The sequence below is a fragment of the Balaenoptera borealis genome, assembly GCF_965194805.1.
Source record: "Balaenoptera borealis genome assembly, chromosome: 11".
Classification (NCBI taxonomy): Eukaryota; Metazoa; Chordata; class Mammalia; order Artiodactyla; family Balaenopteridae; genus Balaenoptera; species Balaenoptera borealis.
Genome location: NC_138868.1, coordinates 46992565 through 47013835, shown reverse-complemented (window position 1 = coordinate 47013835; position 21271 = coordinate 46992565). Strand labels below are relative to the sequence as shown.

General features: G+C 39.8%; 2 protein-coding genes across 11 annotated transcripts in view; one reads left to right on the top strand and one right to left on the bottom strand.

Moving 5' to 3' along the window:
• The window catches only part of ZNF143 (zinc finger protein 143), a 60106-nt gene extending 41895 nt beyond the window's left edge, over positions 1-18211 (top strand). For 9 of the 10 annotated variants that reach the window (XM_082341499.1, XM_082341498.1, XM_082341496.1 and 6 more), the window contains 5 exons: positions 24-251; positions 2753-2901; positions 5075-5236; positions 16681-16827; positions 17678-18211. In XM_082341499.1, the coding sequence (XP_082197625.1) occupies positions 24-251; positions 2753-2901; positions 5075-5236; positions 16681-16827; positions 17678-17761 (770 nt within the window). In that variant the 3' untranslated portion in view covers positions 17762-18211. Of the gene's footprint in view, positions 1-23; positions 252-2752; positions 2902-5074; positions 5237-15229; positions 15335-16680; positions 16828-17677 lie in introns of those variants that run through there. The other variant, XM_082341497.1, reaches the window with a different exon arrangement.
• A 1048-nt stretch (positions 18212-19259) lies between these two features.
• LOC309606617 (uncharacterized protein) overlaps positions 19260-21271 on the bottom strand; it is a gene marked incomplete at its 5' end in the record, with an annotated part of 15377 nt that continues 13365 nt past the window's right edge. Inside the window, 2 exons of the mRNA XM_082343920.1 lie at positions 19260-20629; positions 21105-21256. Coding sequence (XP_082200046.1) covers positions 20464-20629; positions 21105-21256 — 318 coding nt within the window. The 3' untranslated portion in view covers positions 19260-20463. The remainder of the gene's footprint in view (positions 20630-21104; positions 21257-21271) is intronic.

The following is a 21271-nucleotide window of genomic DNA, read 5'->3' as shown; positions in this document are numbered from 1 at the left end:
TGTGTGTGCTGTTCTTTACTTAGGGGAAAAGCCATATGTTTGTACAGTCCCTGGGTGTGACAAAAGGTTCACAGAATATTCCAGTTTGTACAAACATCATGTTGTTCACACTCACTCCAAACCGTACAACTGTAACCACTGTGGGAAGACATACAAGCAGATCTCCACGCTGGCCATGCACAAACGGACAGCTCACAATGACACTGAGCCCATCGAGGAGGAGCAGGAAGCCTTCTTTGAGCCTCCCCCAGGTAAGGGTTTTTTCCAGTATGTCTATGTCTGTGTTTGAAAAGCAACAGTTATGAACATAATTTATGACTTAAAGCATTTTCTCAAATCATAAAGTTTTTCAAATAGTCACACAAACATATCATTTACAGCTGTGATAATTGCTATCAAAGAAAGGTGCTTAATGCTCTGGGATATAAGAGGGGAAGTTAGTCTAGCCTCGTAGGTCAAAGAAGGCTCCCCTGAGGAAGTGATTTTTGGAGAGATCTACAGGGTGAATAGGGGTTAACTTGGTGTAGAGTCAGGGATGTGGTGGGTTGGGGGGGTGGTAAACAGGGAGCAAAGGCAAAAGAACATTCCAGATAGAGGGATTGGCACAAGCAAAAAGCCCTGAGGTGGGAGAGAGCAAAGTAAATTGGAGAGACTGAAAGAAGCCTGGCCAGCATGGCACTTCTGCCTGGGAAGGTGGTATGAAATGAGACTGCACAGCAAGGCAGGGACAGCCTAGACTATTTGGGTGTATTAAGATGTTGGTCTTAATCATAAGAGTGGTGAAGCACTCCCAGATAACTCTTAGTTGATTCATGTGCTATTCAGTAGTGTTGTCAGAGACAAAAACATTCATTTCAATGAGGATAAACTCTTGGAAAAAATATTTTAGAGAATTAGATTCTATGATTTCAGTTAAATAAATCAGCATAGTTAAATAGGTAAAATGAAGTAGGTTTTTCTAAAACAAAAACATATGTTGTCCTGTTTCATTGAGTACCTCCTAAATGGAGTAAATTTGAAAATTAAAACATCTTTACCCATTCTTAACAACTAGTATTGAAGAGTTGAAAAACATTTAGGTAGGAAAAAAATGATTGGAGAATAAGGAAAAGAACAGATCATTCACTGTCTACTCAAATAATTCCCTGTAGTTCTAATTTGTCTTTTCAGATATCAGTCATGTGATAGTAAGAAAATAACAATTCCTTCACTCTTTTATTTTTTAATTTTTTTTATTTTTGGCCACGCCACGTGGCTTGTGGGATCTTAGTTCCCTGACCAGGGATTGAACCCAGGTCCCTGGTAGTGAGAGCGCCTAACCACTGGACCACCAGGGAATTCCCCAAAATTCCTTCACTCTTGAATGCTATACTGTTTTCTAGCCAAAGCAGTGTAAGTGTGCATGGTTAGATATTACAACAGCTGCTAAATCGTTGCAATTAGAAAGCAGACTTTCATGATGTCAAACTTAGGTTTAAGACTGTTCCTCTTTTAAGCTTCCTCAATCTCTTCCTTAAATGTTGATAGTTCAGATTGTCAGAATTTCTTGTGTTCTAGAAGATAATCTATAATATAATAATACACATTTTGTTAAAAAAATTAAAGTAAGATTGTTTTTCTAAGAATAAGGATGGGTTTATGTTCCTTTTCTCCCATATGGTCCCCTAGGTTTTGAACCCATTGGAATAATGGTATAATAATAAATATAATAAATAGCCATGGAACAGAACAAAAAGAAATGAAGTAGTGAGTGTCATAGAGATTACACCATGATGACTATAGCTGTATGAGTGTAGGCATCAACCTTAACTTTGAGAAGTACTCATAAATTAGCATATAAAGTCCTTCTTTGAAGGAAAAAAAATATTTACCCTTTTTCTGGCATCATGAGAGGTGGAAAGCAATAGAAGAGAGGGATCAATAATCTTCCTGGTTGCCAAGTATGGCAGTAATTGACTATTGAAATTGCTGTTTACTTGCTGGTTCTTTGTGAAATAAAGAAGCGGAGGGGGGCTCCTGTTCTGTTACTACTAAATGGTTAACCTTAACCCAGATAATATGCCATTACGTTGTCTTTACACAATGATGTCACTGTGTACTGATGACTTATAACCAGTCACTTGTGTTAAAAGAGTAAGTAACTTAGTGTTAGTACGTTGTGTTTACATACCATTCTGGTTTTGTGGTTAATGTTCATGAAGGTTGTCTTATCATTTTTAGCAGCTTCTTAAGTGACTGCAAGGACTTAGTGCATACTTGCCATGTTGGAAGGGTTATTTGCCAGTTAGTCTCCCTGTACAGTTCCCCCACTCCCCGCCCCAGCACACATGCATGGTATCACATAATTACTCCAAGTAAGAGAATAAGCAAGGTCTCTCAAAATTAGAACAGTTACACTTTATGTGAAAAAGTTTGGTTTGGTCTGCTTTGATTTGGTTTGGCTTTGCAAAAGAGGAGGTGGAGAAATTGGCAGGAGGTGCTGGAAGCCATTTTCATGGTTTAGAATTTAGGGACTTCCTTGGTGGTCCAATGGTTAAGACTGCACTTCCAATGCAAGGGCCTCGGGTTCAATCCCTAGTCAGGGAACTAAGATCCCACATGCCACATGGCCAAAGAAAAAAAAACATGATTTAGAATTTAATACACATGCCATTTAATTTTTGTCAGTTTTCTCTGTAATATTTAAAATCTCCTCTCTTTTCTAAACAGCTTGGTTGTTTGATCAAATAAATAATTCATTTGTTTTAAACAGGTCAAAGTGAAGATGTTCTTAAAGGGCCCCAGATCACGTATGTTACAGGTGTAGAAGGGGACGATGTTGTGTCTACACAAGTAGCCACAGTAACCCAGTCTGGGTTGAGTCAACAGGTTACTCTCATATCCCAGGACGGGACTCAGCATGTAAGTACCCACCAAAAGTCAAACAAGTTAAATAATATTTCTCTGAGTCTGGGCTTGAAAGGCAGGTTGGGTCCCAATTGAGGAAAGCCTTGAATTGGGGCACAGAGTTTGGAGTTTAGCTTGTAGGCAGTGCTGGATCTCCTGGAGTCTTTCCAGTAGCCTGTTGAAAGCGACTACATGCAGGGAGATTAGTAAAGAGAGAAGGTTTGTGACTCTCTAGAATTCAAATGGTGTTATGGGTAGTTCAAATGTGAGGTGGTGAAGGTCAGAACCACAGTGAAATTGAGGGCTTGAAAAGTAATAGATCCATGTGAAACCCGATTCAGAGAAGGGATAGGATTGAGAAGTCAGCAGAGGTTTGGCTGAGGTGACAAGGACATCATTAAAACATCCTGGCAAGTCAGTGATGGGCACATCTGTAAAATTTCCAGAGTGTGACTCTCTCCCTACCTGGAATCATGGGAGTTTACTTAACTAGCTTCACAGAATTAATAGAAGAGGTATCTTGATTTCCCCAGGAAAAGCAATGTAATGGCTGTTGTTCAATAGTCAAACTTGTCATTGTTTTCTAGATGCCACTAGCCTAAAATAATTCAGACTTGATTTCATTTTTAAGCTCTAGCTAAGGTTGTCTTAATAACTGGTGGAAATAGACATATGGGGTTCTTTATCCTTCTATATCTACCTCTTCCATGGAGAACTCTCTTCTTACCTGTCTCTCTCGGACCTTCACCTCCCATGATTAATTTGCCCTTTGTGTTGATAACTGTTAATGTGCTGATGTTAGCTAGAAGGCAGAACGTATTCAGGATAGGAAAATACAAAGCACTTGTACCATCCCATTCATCCCTCTTCCCCTTACTTTTGACATCACTAATTCTACACAGCACTCTTTGTCCACTGATTGGCATATAAGATTTAACATATTTACTAACACAATTTTAATTCAGCATCAACCCTAAGCCTTTTTTAAAAATTAGGTCATCACAGATAGGCTCTGTGGAGGTCATTTGATCTAACCTCCTTCCCTCCTTATGCTGGAGAAATTCCCCCTACAGCCGCCCCCATATAGATGAGGCAGTTTCTCTCTTAAGAGACAGTCTATTCCATTGCTGGATAATTTGAGGGTTTATCAGACTGGAACCTACCACTGTGTCATCCACTCCTGGCTTTTCTCTGACCATATAGAATGAGTCTAATCCCTCTTCATATGTTTTAAAGCAGCTATTTTCCCCATCCCAATGTTGTATTTTCTCTAGATATAACCTTCCCATTTGCTTTAGGGATTTCTATTCCATTCCTTTGGTCAATTAAAAAACAAACATTTATTGAACCCAATGACAGATATTTTGGTAAAGTTAGTGTGGGGAGTACTGGAAGGGGGGGTATCGTAGTCTAGTAGGAGAGGGACGTTCCTAAAATGAACAATAATTTCTCATAATGATGGGTATATAATCGACAGGTATGTAAAGTGTTGTGGCAACCTGGAGGAAGGAGTAAATGATGCTTCCTGAAGGAATCTTGGAGGCCCTTGTAGAGAATGGCCATTCAGCTGGATCTTGAAGAATTTTTATGAGTTAGCCAGGCAGAGAGTGAAGGAAAGGGCAAAGTCACAAAAATATAACAGAATATGACATTCCTGGGGATGCAAATGATTTGTTGTGGCTGGAGTGCCAGATTTGTGTGTTGGTTTGGAAGTAGTGAAAGATGGGTCTGGAGAAGCTGTTAAGGCCAGATGATGAAAGGTCATGAGTGCCATGTAAGAAGTCTGAACTGTAGTGATGGGGAGTCACTGGGGATTTGAGCAGGGAGCATAATGAAATTTGTTTGTTTTTTAGAAAGGTGACAAGGTAGAGGATGATTAGGGACAGGTTAGACTAGGTATTTGGAAAGACATTGTATTGCAGAAAATTAGATGAGAGAAAAATAAGGGTCTAAATTGGCAGTAGAGATGGAGAGGAGTAAATGCATTTAAGGAATATTCAGTTTTTCCAATAAAGATATTAAAAAAAAAAAAAAAAGGAATATGCAGTTTTTCTGATGACCTCTTTCCATTGTAAAATGCTTATTTGCTCCCAGAGTAGACTTATACAAGGATTAGGCCTAGCCTTTAATAAAGACTGCCAGATAAAACAAGAAACATTGCCTGATTGTAAAATGCATTGTATTGCAGGTCAACATATCTCAAGCTGACATGCAGGCCATTGGCAATACCATCACAATGGTAACACAGGACGGAACGCCCATCACGGTACCTGCTCATGATGCAGTCATCTCCTCAGCAGGAACACACTCTGTTGCTATGGTTACCGCCGAGGGTACAGAAGGGCAGCAGGTAATTGCTTTTTTCGTTTATATCAGTCAATACATATATCAATATCAAAACCGTTACATAGATGTACAGTGTGATATAGTGGTTAAGCACACAAACCTCAGATTGAATCCCAGTTTTACAACTTCTTAGCTACATAACCCTCTGAGTCTCAGTTTTTCCTCATCTGTAAAATAGGAGTGATTATTGCATCTACCCCATGAGGTTAATAGAAGGATTAAGCAAGATAATGCATATAAAGTAGTCAGCCCAAGTATATATTAAGTGTTCATTAATGGTTGCTCTTCCTATCATCATTATCATCATCAGATACTTAGAAAAAAAATTCATTTGCAAAATTTAATTTTTTGAATATGTAATATATTCATATAATTCAAAAATCAAAAAGTATATACAGATATGCAGTGAAAAGTCTTCTTTCCACCCCTGCCCCCATAGATATAATCCACTTTTATCAGTTTCTTGCATAATTTTCCCAACAACTCATTAAGCATATACAAACAAATACAAATAAATAGTCATCTTCCCCCCCTTCCCTTTTTATGGTAGTAAATTCTATACTCGTCTTCACCTTTTTTCTTTTTTAACCTTAATAATACATCTAGAAAATCTTTCTATTTCATTATAGAGAGAGTTTCCTCTTTTTTTTTTCCTGCTGTGCAGCATGGCTTGAGGGATCTTAGTTATCTTAGTTCTCCAACTAGGGATCGAACCTGGGCCCCAGCAGTGAAAGCACCGAGTCCTAACCACTGGACTACCAGGGAATTACCTCCTCATTCTTTTTTTAAGCTATATCATATTCCACTGTATCGGACATGCCATAATTTATTTAAAGTATTTTGCTGTTTCAAACAACACATAACCTTGTGCACACGTGATTTTGCATGTGTGTGAGTACATCTGCTACTAGATAAATCCCTAGAGTGGAATTGCTGGGTGAAAAGACATATGCATTGGTAATTGTTATAGATATTCCCAGACTTCCCTTCTAGGGTTGTACCCATCTACATTCCTAGCTGCAGCCTTTGAGAGTGCCTCCTCCCCTTCTGATAGTCAACATAGTGGTAAAACCTTTGGATTTTTGCCAATCTAATGTATCTCTTTGTAGTTTAATTTTTCATTTCTTTTAAAATAAATGATATTGGTTAATAACATTTAAAAACTCTTCTTGTGCTATGCTGAAGGCAGTGTGGGGTTTCACTGCAGCTACCTTACCCTGTTCAGTGAAAAAGTCTGTCAATTAGTAGCTGTCATTCTTCCTAAATTCAGTTATAGATTCAATACCATCACAATAAAAATTCCAGCAGGCATTTTTGAAGATACAGATAATCCAATTCTAAAATTTACATGAAAATACGAAGGACCTAAAATAGCCAAAACAGTCCTGAAAAAAGGAACAAAATTGAAGGTTTTCTACACCTTGAAATACAAAACTCAGAATCATAAAGCTTCTAGAAGAAAAGTGAATGTTTTTGCAACCTTAAGGTAAAGATTTCTTGGACAGGGTACAAAATGCACTAATAATAAAATTTTTTCTTTTCTGATAAATTGGACTTCTTCAAAATTAGTTCTGCTCACCAAAAGACAACGTGTAGTAAAAGATTAGATAAGCCCCAAACTGGGAAAAAGATATTCACACTATATCTGACAGTGGACTTGTATTGAAAATATATGACAAACTTCTATAAATCAACAGTAAAAAGGTGAACAACCCATTAAAAATGAGCAAATCATCTGATTGCTTATTTGAACAGACCCCTCACAAAAAAAGGTACATGAAAGGCAATAACACAAAAAAGTGCTCAACATCTTTAATCATCAAAGAAATGCAAGTTAAAATCACAAAGAGATACCATTTCAGACACAGGGAAATGGCTAAAATAAAAAAGACAAACAAAGCCAAATGTTGGCAAAGATATGAAGCAACTAGGACATTCAACACACTAGTGAGTATAAAATGTTACAACCACTTTGAAGAACTGTTTGGCAGTTTCTTATGAAGTCGAACATACCTCTACTCTATGACTCAGCAATTCCATCTAGAATATATACCATATGATTCCACTTACAAGAAATCCAAGAACAGACAAGACGATCCATGGTGATAGAAATCAGAAAGTGCTGCTTGGCTGGGGAGGAAATTGATGGAATGAAATATGAAGGAACTGTTCTACATCTTGTTTTAAGTGGTGGTTTCACAGTTGTATCTAACTGTCAAAACTCAACAGAACACCTAAGATCCATGCATTTTTATTGTTTCTAATTTTACCTTATGCCAAAACAAACAAACAAAAAACGCAACCACTAGCTTTCAGGCTGTCTTATGGAATGGTCCCACCTAATCAGTTTGCAGTCATTTCCGTGGCTTTAGGATTCCTGGATGGGTTTATAGCCCAGCTTGGGTAAATACACCTTGTACAGTTGCAGGTCTGGAAAGATAGTGACCCTAAAGCACACATTCTCATGTAGCTTATCTGTAGCCTGTGAGCTAGAAAAGTTCTCAAGAGAGAAGGCTTTGAGAGCTAGAATGAAGCCAGGCAGCTTCCAGCAACTAGAGATATGACAACAGGGATGGGGTTTCACTTGCGGACCTGCTGCTGCTACTGCTCCTTCTGCTGTTAACTACATGTAGGCCATCGGGCAAACGTTGGCTAGCCACTGGGGTGTTTGGACCCACCTGTGAATTATCTGTAACACTTAAATTGGTTGTAACCATTTCTTTACATGCATGGGAAGAAAGTAGTCAGTCCTTCCCTAAGTCTTTTTTTTTTTTTTTTGGTCATTAAGGTAATTGCATTTCTGAGACTGATTTTTCCAGGTGCCTTTGGAAGCCTAGTTAGGTATAGACTAAAGAGTCAGTGCTTTCCATCTATTTTAGTTAGTTAATTTCAGATTACAAAAGTAATACATATTCCCAATGGAATAAAATAGAGAATCTAGAAATAAACCCTCACATATATAGTCAACTAAATTTTGACAGTCAGAATTTGATCATTCAGTGGGAAAGGGCTTTTCATTTGTCTTTTTAACAAATGGTGCTGGGAAACCTGTATATCCACATGCGAAAAAATGAAGTTGGACCCTTATCTTATACCATATATAAAAATTAGCTCAAGATGGATTAAAGACCTAAACTTAAGAGCTAAAACTATGAAACTCTTAGAATAAAACATAGGTGAAAATCTTCATGATCTTATTTCTTATGTATGACACCAAATGCACAGGCAATGAAAGAAAAAATAGATAAATTGGATTAGGAGATTAGTTCTTACATATGACACCAAAATGATAAGTGATGAAAGAAAAAAATTAATTGAACTTCTTCAAAATTAAAAACACTCGGAAGTTCCCTGGTGGCCTAGTGGTTAGGATTCCAGGCTTTTACTGCCGTCGCCCGGGTTCAATCCATGGTCAGGGAACTGAAATCCCACAAGCCACGAGGAATGGCCAAAAAAAAAAAAATTAAAAACACTTGTGGAAAAAAAAAAAAAACACTTGTGCATCAAAAGCCACTACCAAGAAAGTGAAAAGACAATCTACAGAATGAGGGAAAATATTTGCAAATCGTATATCTAATAAGGGATTAATATCTAGAATATATATATATTTTTTTTTTTTAAGATTTTTTTTTTTTTTAAGTATTTGTTTTTATTTATTTATTTATGGCTGTGTTGGGTCTTCGTTTCTGTGCGAGGGCTTTCTCTAGTTGTGGCAAGCGGGGGCCACTCTTCATCGCGGTGCGCGGGCCTCTCACTATCGCGGCCTCTCTCGTTGCGGAGCACAGGCTCCAGGTGCGCAGGCTCAGCAATTGTGGCTCACGGGCCCAGCCGCTCCGTGGCACGTGGGATCTTCCCAGACCAGGGCTTGAACCCGTATCCCCTGCATTGGCAGGCAGATTCTCAACCACTGCGCCACCAGGGAAGCCCAAGATTTTTTTGATGTGGACCATTTTTCAAGTCTTTATTGAACTTGTTACAATATTGCTTCTGTTTTCTGTTTTGGTTTTTTGGCGGAGAGGACTGTGGGATCTTAGCTCCCCGACCAGGGATCGAACCCTTACCCCCTGCATTGGAAGGCGAAGTCTTAACCACTGGACTGCCAGGGAAGTCCCTAGAATATATTTTAAAATAATATTATGAGGGGAAAATTATCTAGACTATATAAAGAATTCCTATAACTCAACAAGAAAAAAGCAAGCAAACCAATTTAAAAATGAGTGAAGGGGACTTCCCTGGTGGCGCAGTGGTTAAGAATCTGCCTGCCAATGCAGGGAACACAGGTTCGAGCCCTGGTCCGGGAAGATCCCACATGCCGCGGAGCAACTAAGTCTGTGCACCACAACTACTGAGCCTGTGCTCTAGAGCCCGCGAGCCACAACTACTGAGCCCGCGTGCCACAACTACTGAAGTCCGCACACCTACAGCCCATGCTCCACAACAAGAGAAGCCACCACAATGAGAAGCCCGCACACTGCAACGAAGAGTAGCCCCTGCCTGCCGCAACTAGAGAAAGCCCAAGTGCAGCAACAAGACCCAATGCGGCCAAAATTAAATAAATTAAAAAAAAACAAATGAGTGAAGGACTTGAATAGACATTTCTCCAAGAAGATTTACAGATGGTCAATTAGCACATGAAAAGATATTCAACATCATTATCATTAGGGAAGTACAAATAAAAACCACAATGAGATCCCACTTCACCTACATTAGGATGACCGTTATCCAAAAAACAGAAAATAACAAGTTTTGGGGATGATGTGGAGAAATTGAAACTCTTGTGCATTGCTCATGGGAATGTAAAATGGTGCAGCTGCTGTGGAAAACAGTGTGGCAGTTCCTTAAAAAGTTGAACATAGAATTACATATGATCCAGTAATTCCACTTAAAGGTATCTACCCAAAAGAATTTGAAAATAGAGACTCAAACTAAAAATCAGCTATTTACCTTGTTAAAATAACCAGTCTCAACATTTAAGACTATTTACTTCATCTTTTTTTCTGTGTGTGTGCGTATGTGAACAAAGTTAGGATTATAATACAATTTTGTATGCTTGTCATCCACTTAACACTACATCCTGAGTACTTTCTCATATCAATCAAATGTTCTTTTTTTAATATTTTATTTATTTATATTTGGTTGTGCCGGGTCTTAGTTGCGGCAGGTGGGCTCCTTAGTTGTGGCTCGCCTTTTCCTTAGTTGCGGCTCACAGGCTTCTTAGTTGCGGCATGCATGTGGGATCTAGTTCCCTGACCAGGGGTTGAACCCGGGCCCCCTGCATTGGGAGCTTGGAGTCTTAACCACTGTGACACCAGGGAAGTCCCTAAACGTTCTTTTAAAAGGATTTTTAATATTTACAAAATAATCCATAAAATGGATATGCATATAACATATTAACTCATTCCACATTCATAAATTGTGCAAGCCTCTGATTATTTTCATAGGAAACAAATTCTAGACATGGAATTATTAGATTAATGGTATGAACTATTTTAAGCTTCTTGCTACATATTGCCAAATTATTTTCTGGAAAGTTTTAGCAATCATGCCATGGATCTAAAAGTGTTCTTGTTTTCACTGTATTCTCACTAGCATTAGGATTTTTTTTTTATATTTGCATAATTCACAAGCCAAGGATAAATTATATTTTTACTTTCATTTGTTTGGTGAGGTTGAACATGTTTTTCATATTAGCCTGCAATCTGTTTTTTCTTCATTGAGGTAAAATTTACATACAGTGAAATGCACAGGGTTTTTGTTTGTTTGTTTTTTGGGTTTTTTTGGCCACAGCGCGCTGTTTGTGGGATCTTAGTTCCCCAACCAAGGATTAAATCCGGGCCCCTGGCAGTGGAAGCACAGAGTCCTAACCACTGGATTGCCAGGGAATTCCCTGCACAGATCTTAAGTTTACAGTTCAGTGAGTTATTAAACATACACACCCATCCCATCCCAAACAAGATCTAGAACATTTCTGTCGCCCCAGAAAGTTCTCTTGAGACCCCTTCCAGTCAGTCTCCACCTAGTTATTCTGATTGTATTATTTTGTTTGTTCTTAAACTTTGCAAAGTGGAGCCAGAGTATGAACTCTTCTGTTTTTGGGTTTTTTCTTTTAACATAATATTTTGGAGATTTATCCATGTTCTTGTTTATAACATCAGTTCATTGTTTTTTATTGCTGATCAGTATTCTGTGGTAGGAATATATCACAATTTGTTGATAGATTCTCCCCTTAATGAACATTTGGGATGCTTCCAATTTTTGATTATTGTGAATAAGGTGGCGGTGAAAATTCTAGTACAAGTATATTTGTAGACATATGGTCTCATTCTCTTAGATAAACACCTGTTAGTGGAATTGCTGGGCCATGGGGTAGAGGTATATTTAACTTTATATGAAAGTGCCAAACAGTCCTCCAAAGTGGTTTGACCATCATACACTCCCACTAGCAATGTATAAGACTTCTGTTTGGGACTTCCCTGGTGGCGCAGTGGTTGAGAATCTGCCTGCCAATGCAGGGCACACGGGTTCGAGCCCTGGTCCGGGAAGATCCCACATGCCATGGAGCAACTAAGCCCGTGCACCACAACTACTGAGTCTGCGCTCTACAGCCTGCAAGCCACAACTACTGAGCCCGCGTGCCACAACTACTGAAGCCTGCGCGCCTAGAGCCCGAGCTCTGCAACAAGAGAAGCCACTGCAATGAGAAGCCCACGCACCACTACGAAGAGTAGCCCCCGCTCGCCGCAACTAGAGAAAGCTTGTGCACAGCCATGAAGACCCAACATCGAAGACCCAATGCAGCCAAAAATAAATAAACAAATAAATAAATAAATAAATTTATTTAAAAAAAAAGACTTCTGTTTGTTTCACAACATCAACATCTTGTGTTGTTACTTTAAAAAATTTTAGCCATTCTAGTGGATGTGAAATGATATATCATTGTGGTTTTAATTTGCATGAAGGTTGCTTAATTTCTTAATATCTGGTACTTCTCTAGATACCTGTTGTTCTTTTTTTTTTTAATAAGAAAATGTGTTTTTTTTTTAAATAAATTTATTTTATTATTTATTTTTGGCTGCATTGGGTCTTCGTTGCTGTACACGGGCTCTTTAGTTGTGGCGAGCAGGGGCTCCTCTTCCTTGGGGCGCGCGGGCTTCTCATTGTGGTGGCTTCTCTTGTTGTGGAGCACAGGCTCTAGGCATGCAGGCTTCAGTAGTTGTGGCACGCAGGCTTAGTAGTTGTGGCTAGTGGGCTTAGTTGCACCACGGCACATGGGATCTTCCCGGATCAGGACTCAAACCCGTGTCCCCTGCTTTGGCAGGCGGATTCCTAACCACTGTGCCACCAGGGAATTCCAAGATACCTGTTGTTCTTGATTTTTAATTTAAATCTGTTATGGACAGAGAACATATTCTGTAAGATTTCATTATTTTGAAATTTGAGACTTGTTTTCCCTGTCTTTCATTGATTTCCCATTGTATTCCATATGTATTTGAAAAGAATGTGTGTTCTGCACTTGTTGGGTGTAGCATACTACACATTAGGTTAAGGTGGTTGATAGTGTTGTTCAAATATTCTATACCTTATTAATCATTTCTATATTTGTTCTACTAGTTACTAAGAAAAAGGAATTAATATCTCCAACTATGATTGTGGATTTGTATTTCTCCCTTTTAGTTGTTAGGGGTTTTTTTACTTCCAGTATTTTAAATCTCTGTTATTAGGTGCATACATATTTCATTTTAATTTCTCAAATAACTTCCTAATAATACCCTTCTGTGTTACTTTTTTGTGGTTGCTCCAGGGATTAAAACGTGCATCCTTAAGGTATTGAAGTCTACTTAGACTTAACATTGTACTACTTTACATGAAATCTAAGAACCTTGCAACAGTATATTTTCATTCATGCCCCTACTCTTTGTGCTGCTGTGATATATTTTACATTTGCATGTTATAACCCCGACAATGCAACATTATATTTTAGCATTAAACAGTTAATCTTTTAAGTAAGTTATAGGACGACAGGAAACATAATATTTTATACTTACCCACTAATTTATCATTTCTAGTGCCTTTTATTCCTTTCTGTAGATTTGAGTTTCCATATGGAATCATCCCTTTTGCCTGAAGGATATGCTTCAGCATTATTTGTAGTGCAGATCTACAGTGACAAATTCTGTTTTTGTTTATTTGAAAATATATTATTTCACCCTTCTTTTTGAAACATTTTTGTTTTGAAGGATATTTTTGCTAGATATGGAATTTTTGGTTGGCAGTTAATTTTTTTCTTTCAGCACTTTAAATTGTCTCTGTCCTTCATTGTTTCTGATGAGAAATCAGCCATCTTCATATCATTGTTCCCCTGTATATAATATATCAGTTTTCCTCTGGCTATTTTCTAGATTTTTTTAGCAATGTGATTATGGTGTGATCTTCTTTGTATTTATCTACTAGGTTTCTTATATATAATTATAAGACAATATATATAATATTATAAAACATTATATAATAATTTTGGGGGGCTATTTCTTTCTTACCGGATTTAGGAAAAGTCTGGCCATGATTTCATCAAAAGTTTTTATTCTGCCTCATTCTGTTTCTCTTTTCCTTCGGGGTCTCTGATTACATGTATATGAACTTGGTGTTGTCCCACAAGTTGCTGGGGAGCCATTCTTTTTTTTTTTTTTTAATCTTTTTTCTTGGTTCTTCAGATGGATAATTCCTATTGATCTTAGAGTTCACTGACCTTTTCTTTTGACATCATCATCTTCTATTAGGCCCATTCAGATAATTTTAGATATTCTCATTTTCGATTGTAGAATTTACTTTTTTCTTTATAGTTTTCATTTATTTACTGAGATTTCCTCTTGTGTGCATTCCATAAGCCTTTTAACATATTTATAATAACTGTGTTAAAGTCCCTGTTTGCTAACTCTAACGTTTTGGTCATCTCATGGTCCGTTTCTACTGACTTCATTTTCTCTTGACTCTGGGTTACATTTTCCTCTTCTTATGTGTTGTAATTTTTTAATTGTATTCTGGACATTATGGATGATACATTATAGAGATTCTTCATTTTGTTATATTTCTCTGAAGAATGTTGATTTTGCTTTGTCAGGTAGTTAAGTTACTTGTAGAGGCTGGGTTTTATACTTTATTAAAGTAGTTCTGTTTTAGTTTTGCCATTTAGTCTCAGGGTGAATCTTCAGTCCTGGGATACAATCTTTACTCCTAAAGTGTGGCTCTTAGGGTTTCAGTGGAAAGCCTGAGGTATTTTCCAAACCCCTCTAACTTGATGGGATTGAAATTCTAAATCCTGTCTGTCCTGTGGTATCGCTGAAATCTCTTCTCAGCTTTTCAGCCTTCTAGCTGCTGCTTTCTACCGGATTTATTGGAACCTCCCCAACACGTTTGCAGTTCTGAGGTCTTAAAGAATTGAGGAGAGTTTATACACAGGTTTGGGAGCCCCCCCCTCCCTCTGGTTTTCTCCTTTCTAGGATATCCCTCTCAATACATAGCCATTCTGGCAGCCATAGACTCCATTATCTGATACCTTAAGTTGCCCTGTGCTGCTCAGACTGGTGAGTGCCCTCAGTGGAAAAGCTATTTAAACATAGATGTGACCCAGTGTGGTTCCCTTCTTTTGAGAATCCCCTCCGTTTCCTGCCTGCTTTTCGTCATTCACCACTGCCTTCAAATGGTTGCTTTTTCATATTTTTTTCCACACTTTATGATTGTTATCTGCAGGAAGGGTTAGTCCAATATAAGCTACTCCCCCACTGCCATACTGAAATCTGTTGCTGGACTATGGAACATTACTGGAATTGATCCAAGCTAAATATCTATTAGCTCTAAAATCTAGCATTTTTAATGGATTAATGGCCAAGTAAAATAGTAGTTTCAGTTTTTAACTTATTCTTTCTCTGAGTTTGGCTGGACAAAATTCTTAAATATCATATAACAGAAGTAATTGATGCCATTTTCTTTGTTATCCACATAGCAAAAGCTATATTTGTGGTTTAAGAGCCACAAAAGCACTTTTAACCACTTTGACTAGATGCTTCAGGAACAAGATGGAAAGATTCCATGGAATCTAAAAGAGGAAGTGAGTATAACAAGATGTGTTGCTTGGAATTCCCTGGCGGTCCAGTGGTTAGGACTCTGCGCTTCCACTGCAGGGGTCATGGGTTCGATCCCTGGTCAGAACTAAGATCCCTCAGGCCATGGTGAGGCCCCCCCCCACAAAAAAAAAAAGATAGTTGCTGTTTTGTCAGTAATGCTACTGGTACTTTGTCTTCCTAGTTAATGGAAATCTTTTTTTTTGTTGTTTTTTTTGGCCGCACCATGCAGCTTGCCGGGATCTTAGTTCCCTGGCCAGGGATTGAACCTGGGCCCTTGGCAGTGAAAGCACCGAGTCCTAACCACTGGACCGCCAGGGAATTCCCAATGGAAATCTAATTTTATTTTTATTTTTTATTCTTTTGTCTTATTTTTTATTTTTAAAAATTTTAATTGTTTTTTATTATTTTTTAATTTTTTAATTTTTAATTTTTTTATGGAAATCTAATTTTTTAAAAAATAAATTTATTTATTTATTTTTGGCTGCGTTATGTCTTCGTTGCTGCACGCGGGCTTTCTCTAGTTGCAGTGAACGGGGGCTGCTCCTCATTGCAGTGTGTGGGCCTCTCACTGCTGTGGCCTCTCCCGTCGTGGAACATGGGCTCTAGGCGGGCGAGCTTCAGTAGTTGCGGTGCACGGGCTTAGCCGCTCCGCGGCATGTGGGATCATCCCAGACCAGGGATCGAACCCGTGTCCCCCGCATTGGCAGGCGGATTCCGAACCACTGCGCCACCAGGGAAGTCCGGAAATCTAATTTTAAATGCAACAGATAAACAGGAGAAAATAGTATATCTACCAATGATCCAAACTCGGGAATAAATAGACATTTGAGGTGTGAATTAGTCCACGTGTGTAACTTCCCAGGCAGCCGCTTAGGGATAATAGAATCTAGGCACAGTCATGTCTCTCCTGGTTAATGGAGCCTGACATAGCGAATCCACTTTTTCAGTGTCCTCTACCCTGTTTTGCCATTGGCTCACTTCATAACCTTAGATACGTCCCTTCTATCTGAGCCTCAACTTGCTCAAATAAAAAAGAGGAGTCCATGGGAATTCCCTGGTGGTCCAATGGTTAGGACTGCCGCTTCTCACTGCCAAGGGCCCGGGTTCAATCCCTGGTCGGAGAACTAAAATCCCACAAGCTGCGTGGCACAGCCAAAAAAAAAAAAAGAGTCCGGAATAGACAGTATGTAAGGTCTTTTCCAGCTTTAGGCTTCTACAAGTGTATGGTCAGAAGGGAGGTTTTCCTTTTGAATTTGAAGACAGTCCCTTGTGTTAAATGGATTTTAACCTATTTAAATCATAGTTTTAATTTTTCTGTGTATTTTTTAAGGTTGCAATTGTGGCTCAGGACTTGGCAGCATTCCATACTGCATCATCAGAAATGGGGCACCAACAGCATAGCCATCACTTAGTAACCACAGAAACCAGACCTTTGACCTTAGTGGCAACATCCAACGGCACCCAGATTGCAGTTCAGGTGGGTACAATGGCAACTGTCCTCCATTGACAGCAGTGCCGCTCAGCTCTCAGCCTTGTACACTCTGCTTTATGCGTAACCTTCACAGAGGCAGGGCACAGAATCATCTGTATTACTTAGCCACATTAAGGAAATTGCTGTGTTTGAAGTAGACTCAAAGAGACTAAAACTTTGTTTTCTACCATCCTTGTATATTCTAGGGGAATTTATAACAAGAAAAATAAAGCTCCTGGTATATATATATATACCTGTGTGTACCTGGCCAGCCATCTTTACTCTCAGAATAAAAGTCTAATTAGGCAGGACTCTATAAAGCACTTAAGAGTTATTCCTTGGAAATGAACCTCCTGTAAACATAGACCCCAAGTTAGTCCTCTGAGAATCACTGCACAGCTGTATTTTATGGTGGGGAATGTCAGAAGACTGTGAAGAACACATTCTCTGGGAAGTCACTGCATTCAGGCAGAGAATCTAGAATGCTAGGTGTAGATTACCTTTCCTTGGGAAGATTTTTTTTTTAATGTATTTACTTGGAAAAGGGTTAGAACATACTCAGGAAAATGCCAGCTGGTTTTAATTTAGTTTATGGGCATAAAAGCTAAAGGCTCAGGAAGCTCTCTATCTCCACTGGAAAAGATGAGCATCTTTTTGTTCCTTGCATGTGTGAAGGTTTATCAAAATCCTAAATAAAGAAACTGTATCCCTGGCAGGAATTTGTTTTTATGTTTTGTGGATCAGCAGTAGTACCTTAACAAGCCCAGGTGTCAGAGTTACAGAGAGAAATTTTACTTCTGGTATGTTATATTTCTTTGGCATCTTGACTGCGGTTTTGTGTATGTTCCTGTTTCAGCTTGGAGAACAGCCATCTCTGGAAGAAGCCATCAGAATAGCATCCAGGATCCAACAAGGAGAAACGCCAGGGTTGGATGATTAATCCTCAGAACAATGGAGCAATAAAGCAAGAGGAGCCTTTCATCTTCAGGCAGCAGAGATCCATGAAGCCCGGGCCCAGGAGAATTAGAAATTTTCCATTCCTGAAACACTGTACACATTTTTATGCAAGAGTGGAGAACATTTTATTCTTGACACTTTTGTGTATATAACCCTTGGAATAGATTTCCCAAACTGATTCATTGTGTACAAGGAAGTATGAAATTAGGGCAATACAGTAAATTTTTATGTTACTCTTTTATCAGATTGCAAAATCCTAGAGTCTACATGCAAGACCAGTGAAGTCTTATGGAGTCTTATGATAGATTTTTAACTTACTGTGAAAAATTAAAGGCTGTATCTAAAATGTCAAAGGTTCTATACATCAAACAATCATAATTCCAAAAGCCATCATGGATAATAAAGGATGTAAAGCCTTCACATATTTCCCTCAGCTAGTAGAGTGTCTGCAGTTTTTGTTCTACTGTATACTTGTCCATTTTTATTTGTATCTCACGGTTTGAAGACTATTCACTATAGTTTTCCATCCCTGTTAAATACCAGCTCTTCAAGCTGAAGTGCTAATTGTATTAGCATTACATTGGATTATGTATAAAATTACAAAGTTTGGTTATTTAAAATTAAAAAGTTAAATCCAGTACTTTGGTTTTGTTAAAGATTTTCCTTAGTGTTCAGTTTCTTGTTACTGTTTTTTTAAAATACTGAACTATCAAAGTTTGACCACAGGCTGGAGCCCGGGATAATAGTGCTGTAATTGGAAATGGCTTTACTCTGAAAATTAGGTTAGTGGGTTGGTGTAAATTATTTATTTTTGCTTATGTACTTTTGTTTTAAAGCTTATTTACCCTAAAGTTTATTATTAATTTTGAATACAGCAATTTTTTAAATGTTACCTTTATATTTGTTTCATTAAATTGGTATGGAGGTGGGGGGAAGTGTTGTAGAAAATACCACGAACATAATAAAATACAACACATATATTGAGAGTATATTGTGTATCAAGCACAAAATAAGTACTTTTCCATACATTTTTATCTACTCATAACAATTTTGTGAGATATGTGGGATTTACTACTCCTGTTTGTACATAAGGAAGCTGAAGGTCCAAAGAGGTTAAGTGTCTACCCAGGCCTTACAGCTGTGGTGAGGCAGGCAAAGACTTAAGAACCCAGACTTTCTGACTCCCAAGTCCAGGGTGTTTTTTCACCACACCACAACTGCCTTCTCAGATGATAACCTGTGGCAGAGATTATCAAGATGAGCTATGGTGATCTCGATTGCCCAATGACCTGAGCACCTGAAAAACCATCTCTAATGTTGGAAAATCAGTGTAGGCTCTACCAAGGTCCAAAAAAAGGGGGGGAGGGTGTGTGAGGGTTGTCCTGCAACAATCACTTCTTTGCTGTTGTTCACCATGCTTTGTTTGCCAGGGAGCTGAAACGTGGCTGTTTTTCATTTCAAGCCTTACAGTAAAAAGGAAAAAATGTTGTGCTGTTTTATTTAATATAAATGTTATCTTTGATCAGGTTGTTTGAAGTCTTGCTAAAAAGGGTCATGATTTAGTCATTTGAAATGGGAAACCCTTCAGGGTTGGGCGGGGGGATTGGCTGCTTTCCCTTCAAAGCTCTTCATAGATAGATAACGTTAGAAAAGGTCTCAGTCACCCACAGTCTCAGTCTCCATTCTTGACAGAGACATTTAAACACACCCATAACTCCCAGCTGAGGCTCAGAAAGGGGCCAGCATGGGGGGATAAGAGGAAGCACAGAATCTCAGACTCACGGGGTGGTGCTCCCGCCTCCCGGTCCCGGGTCTGGCTGCTGACAGGGAGCTCCTCAGCTGGGCCCAGCTGGGTCTGCTGTGCTTCCCAGAACCAAAACCCAAGCTCAGCCTCCTTAGGCTTTGCCTTCCATCTGCCTTTGTTCAGGTTCCAGGGTGTTTCTCCCTCGCCCCAGCTCCTTTGCCAGCTGGATTGGGCAGTGCAGAGCTGGACGCGGCTGGTGGGCCTGATTATACCTCAGCTCAAAAGAAAATGCCTTCCTACTAGCACCAGAGAAAAGGGTAGAGGGGTGCTGCTGGTTTGTCCCCTATATGCCTTCCTGCGAAGGGACCTCAGGAGCATAGGAAGGTGGCATATTGCCCCAAGGGAAGACTCCAGCTGATGTACTGAGAGTTGCTAGTAAAGCTGGTGTGGGCTTTCTTAGTGCAGGGTGCAGAAAGGAGCCCTCTGAAGTTGTAGAGTCCCCCAAGACCCTTGATGAAAGCAGAGTACACTATTTTTTTTTTTTTTTTTTGGCCGCTCCACGTCTTGCAGGATCTTAGTTCCCCGACCAGGGATTGAACTTGGGGCCATGGCAGAGAAAGCCCCGAGTCCTAAACCCTGGACTGCCAGGGAATTCCCCCAGAGTACATTCTAGCAGATGGAGCTAGTTGAAGCATAACTCTCTGCAATATGATCCAGGCGATGCTCAAGGCAAACATTTCAGTCTGAGAAAAACACCTCCACTCTATCCCAGACACAAATTGAGGCCACTACAGTCCACACTCATAAGAATTTAGAAAATAAAGAGAAGGATTTGGCTTCCCTAATCCTCTACAGGTGGCAGCTCTCCAGAGGGCCACACTGCTCTGTGGGCCCCCCACTTCACCCCCAGGCCATTAGGGGCAAACTAACCTTGGACAGTCTCATGTGCTGCCTTCCTGTATGGCAGTCCTGGGACTAGGTAACTCGGGAAGCCATGCACTCAGCGCTGAAACGGGCTGGATTCCATGTCTCATCCCAAAGAATTTACATTTCCTGGCATGGATTAGTTGTAGACCAGTTGACCAACAGTGAGCGGGGAGTAGGGAGCTGAAAGGAAAGGGGCACAGATGGAGTCTGTTGTCAAGGAGGGAAAGGAAAGGGAAAGGCTGCTTCAGCCCCTCCACTGTGAGCACTTATGCACTTAGTTAGGTTTCCTTTAGGGATGAGGGGGTCTTTCAAAGAATACCCTAGCCAAACATGCTCTTTTCTTTGGCCTGAGGAACGGGACATGTGACAGGTACCGTTGAGGACCCTGCACTTGGGATTTAATGCACTGTGGTTGCAGTCTTGAAATTCTTAATCATTTTATCTTTAACTTTGGGTTAAGGGAATTCTCATGGAACAGTGGAGCAGGCACTGGGGGCTTGGAGCCTGAACTTACACACATTCCCACCCCTGCGGCCTCCGTGGATGGGTTCTCACTGCCACTTCCCTGCCTGGCAGGGGCCTGGTGCCAGTGCAGGAAGGTGGGTGCTGGGGGCACGCATGCTGTGGAGTGGGGCATGGTGGCAGCCATCCTCACCCCAGCCTGGCGGCACCACGGTGCTCCTGGTGGGCGGCCGACGTTAGCGGAGTCTTGACAGGGGCAAGCTCTTGCCCACACTTGTACTGAGTGCGTCTGAGTTTTGAGGATACCTGGGAGTAGCCTGTTTGCTGTGGGCTGAGGTGGCAGGCCTGTGGGAAGGGGAA